General features: G+C 37.7%; 1 protein-coding gene across 1 annotated transcript; it reads left to right on the top strand.

Moving 5' to 3' along the window:
* The first annotated feature begins 3686 nt into the window (after positions 1–3686).
* Positions 3687–5049, top strand: LOC112691253. The gene is made up of 2 exons (XM_025565410.1): positions 3687–4043; positions 4336–5049. Exons 1-2 carry the CDS (start codon positions 3687–3689, stop codon positions 5047–5049), a joined length of 1071 nt encoding a protein of 356 aa, XP_025421195.1.
* The last annotated feature ends 620 nt before the right edge of the window (positions 5050–5669 follow it).

Consider the following 5669-nt stretch of genomic DNA (forward strand, 5'->3'; position numbering starts at 1 on the left):
CTCGTACCATGACTAAGACGCAGTGGACTTGGTCAGGCCCCGGGGCCCTCGGCTGCAGCCCCATCTGCCCCTCCTCTCCACGTTCAGCCTGCGCGTGAACAGAAATCGATACGATATTTCGTGCCGTGGAAAACGTACGCGCGCAGTGGCGTACTTGGGAATTGTTATAGGAAGGGGATGACATACACAAAAGCCCCCCATACCCCCTTTGATTTTTGATTTTATAATTATTTATTATTTGCAATTATAATACAAAATCAAATTGTCTTTGTTTATTTGCTAGGCGTAGTCAATTACTTCATCAGTATTTATGTCTATTGCCCGATGTAAACTGATAAAAGTGCTGATCCGTTAAGACGTTCCTGAGGGAAAAAATTACCAAGGGGGTTTAACCCCCAAATACCCCCCCCCCCCCGTAAGTACGCCGCTGCACGCGAGCACAACGTAATTCGGAACGCGCGCGCCCACGCGAAACGGTCGTTGGGGCGGCGACGATTATTTCCGACAGACGGTAACGGCAGCTCGATCTAGCCGACCGGTACCGCGGTCGGTGTTCTCCGTCCGCGGCGCCATCGCGCGTTCGGCGAGGCCGACCACCGGCCGCCTCGCCAGGGCCTCCGCGAGCGCGTCCGGGTCAACGCGCACACGAATCGCGGAACGGTCGGGGCGACGAGCGCGCGCGCGCGCTACACTCGCGTCGATCGATAGAGCTCTCGTCGCCCGGGGGAGAGAAAAATCCGCAGAGCAGCGTCGCTCGGGTGGACGTCACCACCCGCACGCACCCCTTGACGGACGCGGACGACGCGCACCGGATTCGACGGCTCCGTCGTATTAGCTTTGACGTTGGAATAAATTGACTTGTATAATCAAACTTTAAGCCCAACCCACCCACCCTGCCTATAAGTTTGATCGTACGATTACGTTATCCGCGTTTTTACGGTCGGCCTTTTCCGAGTTTTTTCGACTTTTAAACGAGTCACGTGTACGTAAAAATAGTACGATAAAAAAACTACCGAACGCGAACTATCTACGTTGCACGCGCGTGTGAACGACGCGAATTGGCGTTCTTTTTTTTTTTTTTTTTTTAAGTTTTTTACAGCCCATTTAGGGCCTTGATTTATTTGGCGTCCTCTTAATAAATAATATTATTGTTGCGTAGCAGCCCTACAGGGGAGGATGTCGCGATAGGGTGCATAGGCGCACATTCAGTCCCCAACTCGGGAGTGCTAAAATCATTGAACCCGACATGGTCTGTGAGAAAAAACCTCAACACCCCCCCTACATGCCATCTGACACAAAATGTTTTAGTTTTACCATTTAATTATGAATACCAAAATCAAAAAAAAATCACGACAATAAGATTCGATTTTCAATAAAAATGTCACACCCCCTCTTGGCTAAGACTCGAAATACCACCTAACCGTCGCAGACGCACGGGAAACTGCAGCGATGCACATACGAGCGACGCGACCGGAAGAACTGCGGCATCGACCGCTCCGCGGAAAAACCGCGACCGGTACCTAATGCAACTTAACATTGTGTAATGTACGCAGATAATATTTCCACTTGTTGCAATACCGAGGCCGTACCTTCCAAGTCCATTGTATCGTGTGAACTAACACAATTCTCACCTGTGGCCGACGGTGCCGATCGATTGCAGCTACCATAATATCAGAAGTCGCGCTCCATTCTCACTCGTGCTCGGGGGGCGGATCCACAGTTCGAGAAGTGTATTTCAAGAGGCCACTTATTAGGGCTGAAACCGGATTATTAATGTATACCTTGTAGCAAAAATAAAATAAAAACAAAATATGATCGTATAATGTGTTTTTAAGTTTGATCGTAATCATCATTCAAAACATTAACGTTTATTTTATTTTATGAAGGATTCCTTCTTACACGGGGTTCGGCATAAAGAATGTTTTATTGTTTTATACAAATAAACCAGAGGCGTCATTTGGCGGTGACAAATGAGGCATCTGTCCCAGTGTAGATTAACTTTGACCCACACTCGACATATTAAAACAAATTGAAACAAGTTTTCAACAGGATAATTTTTACGACAAATATTAACTGTGGATCAGCTGATCTCATTTATCCTCCCCCTAGACTCTCCCCTGCTAGTGATTACACGCAGATTTTATAACGTGCTCGCGGGGTGTGCAAGGCATGCACACCCTGCAATATGTTGTGCCTGTAGGTATTTCCGATTTATTTACAAATAATACTATTAGAATCATTGACTATAGTGTGACACGAGTGCAAATAAACGCCGTAACATCAGTTGTGTCTAAATTAACTAATTAGTTATTAGTTAATTGTTTTTAAGCAATGGGTAATATTAAATTTACGTATATTTTTATTTTTGTTTTCGTTACCATTGAGAATACACACAAATAAAAACAAAAATTATTAGCAATGTACCTCCTATTGCGTAGAGAGAATTTTACTTGGGTATCGTGATTGGACAATGAATCCGTAATAAAACAATTGTGCACACCCTGTGGAAAACTCGTGCACGCGCCCGTGGCGATAATATTCTCACTGCGTGATCATTTTTTAATTATTGACCGCGCGGCACAAGTAGTACACATGTATTGATAGTATATCTACGACAAGCGATTAACTATTATAATTCCAAATATTCGCTTGGGCATTCGCAAATTTCAAGTGCAAAAATTATTATAATAATTAATTTATTGTGTATTATAATTACATACGTTATAGACTCGATCAAAAGCGATCGTTTGGATTCTAAACATAACTAGGTACAACATTTTTATAGACATCGATTTATGGTCATGTAGTAAGCCCAAGGCTAGGCGTATTTTATAATCAGCATTTAATTAATTAATATCTAATAATCAAAAATAACTTATTACAAATGAAAATGAACAAAGTGTAAGTTATCTTTATTATTATACTCTGTCAAATCTGTTGAGAGTTAGTGGCCACATACAACATTGTTGACAAACCGAATAAGGATCCTGAAGCAGTGACCCTCTCTAGAGTGGCAGCCTGCTTCCCAACAGCAGCATGTCAGTACACCATGATTGCTGAAAATAGAGTAGTGAGTATAACTGAAATGCATTCCATAAGCTCAGGATATCCTCTGGCCATGATGTGTCAACATTTTACTTCCATTATACCAATAGAAAAAGAGTATACTAGAAAACTATTAAATGCGCATGCTCTATACCTTTATTACTTTTCAAGGAAAATCTCTTCAAATAACAAGCAACAACAATCAGAAAAAGAGTTAGCAGAAAGCACCTGGAAGTATATGAACATAGTCTATAATGGGTCCTTCATCGAAGACCATGTAAGAGTAGCTGCTATCAAAGGGATGGATATTCTGGAAGAAGGAAAGCTCAGTAGTGCCGTAAAAAGAGCCAGTAACACTTGGCTAATAAAATTTGGAAAATACATTAAGGATATTGATATCATTAAAAGCTCGCCAATAAAGAAGGACGAAAAGAAAAAGAAAAAAGTACCACAAACAAAAGACGATGATGATGATGACGATCTAAAGAGTGTGGAAGGGCTGACTGATGTGGACGATGGTGATGATGAGGGTGGTGACATTGACTCCTAAGAGGGTTCTAAATACTTAAGCAGTATACAGTGTGCATGCTAACACATAACATGAATTATTTACCAATTTTTTATCTGATATTTTTAAAAAGATGTGTAAGTTACTGGACATCGATAAATCTAAAACCACTCCGTGGCATCCTCAAACTAATGGGTTTTTGGAGAGATCACATAAAACTTTAAAAACATACCTACGTAGTTTTGTCGATAAAGATAACAATTGGGACCGTTTATTATGTTATGCAATGTTCTGTTACAATACTACCGTGCATAGTTCAACATCATATACTCCCTATGAATTAGTTTTTGGGCGAAAACCAAATATTCCATCAACATTCTTTAAAGAGCCGGAACCACAATATAATTACGACAATTACGTCATAGATTTAAAACGAATGATGCAGGAGGCTCATAAAATAGCGAGAGAAAACTTAATAAAGAAAAAAGTGGTAAATAAAGAATATCACGATAAAAATATTCATGAAATTAAATTAAAAGAAGGTGACAAAGTTCTAATTAAGGAACATAATAAACGTAATACGTTAAGTAGAAATTGGACGGGGCCATACGAAGTGTTAGAATTACATGATAATGAAAACATTACAGTGAACAAAGGTCGAAAGGGTTATCGCATTCACATAAATAATGTGAAATTATTTTACGAAACCGAATTATAGGAAAATATATACGATAAAAAAAAAATAAATTAGTAATAATAAATTAGTTAGATAGGAAATATAGTTATTTTATTTTGTTATCAGGGAAATATCTCATAAGTTCGTCATCCTGGATTTCGAGTTTTTTCCTATTGACAGATACTCTAAAGTATTAATATCCGGAGCTATTTCCAATAGTCTTGACCAATTTAAAATAACCAAATTGGAAGGAAGACCATGGTATTTACCAAAAGGGCATGAGGAGGTCAGACCAATGAGTGACCGTGAAATGCACCGAGCCATGATGGAAATACACAGGATATTTAAAAAGAAAACCGAAATTAGGGAGGCGTGCTTGAAACAATTAAAAATCAGTATTAAAACTTCGTTAAATACATTAAACCCGAAATTCATAAAGAATTATTTAGATAAAGGGTCGAAGGTTTGCGTAATTATACTATTTTGTGGGCATAGTGATAAGGATATATTAAAAAAATTAAATATTTATGATTACACTATGCTCAACATATTGTGTTACGATAAAAATAATAATCAATCGTTTTATTTGCAATTAGAAAATTTAAAGAATAAAAAAATGATATGCGAATTTGATTTGGGAAAAATTGATAAGCAAGGTAGATTATTGAACCTTGTAGAAACGCACAAACTAATTTGTAATAAAAAACACAAAGTTACATACGCGCATGATCCATGCACGGATGTAAGATTTACTAAATGTATTTTCGATTATATTATAAGACGTTATCGATACGAAAACTTAATAAAACATTGTTATTAATAAATCTATATTCATATTTCGTACAATTATGTTTTTTCTTTATGTTATTTATTATACAGTTGATGAAAGTAAATAGGGTTGTCGAGATTCTGTAAAGTGCGAGATCAGGACAAATACATCCTAGTTTGATAAGTACAAAAGAGTTATTAGAGCAATTCAAAAGCATTAAACTAGCTCTACCGAGTGGGACCAGTATGCCACTAGAAGTAGAGTACATGTTTATGATTTAATGAAATTAGCAGATTTGACGGTTTATTTTAATAATGATAACATTGTGTTTATTTTAAATATTCCCTTAGCTTATCAACATGAATTAAGTTTATATAAATTAATACCACTTTCAGCGTGTGTAGCCGAAAAAGAAAAAAAAAATGTATATTAGACCTAAGCATGATTTTTAGCTGTTACTAAATCATAAGGTGATAGCTAGTCATCTTATTTTTATTTCTTTTTATTGGGAAAGTCAGAGACTTTCAGCTTAGAGGGGAGGGATGTAGTAAGCCCAAGGCTAGGCGTATTTTATAATCAGCATTTAATTAATTAATATCTAATAATCAAAAATAACTTATTACGCATATTAATAAATTCGCCAAGGTCCAGCTAAATTTAATAATCAAAAT

The sequence above is a fragment of the Sipha flava genome, unplaced genomic scaffold (assembly GCF_003268045.1).
Source record: "Sipha flava isolate LNK unplaced genomic scaffold, YSA_version1 583_pilon_pilon, whole genome shotgun sequence".
Classification (NCBI taxonomy): Eukaryota; Metazoa; Arthropoda; class Insecta; order Hemiptera; family Aphididae; genus Sipha; species Sipha flava.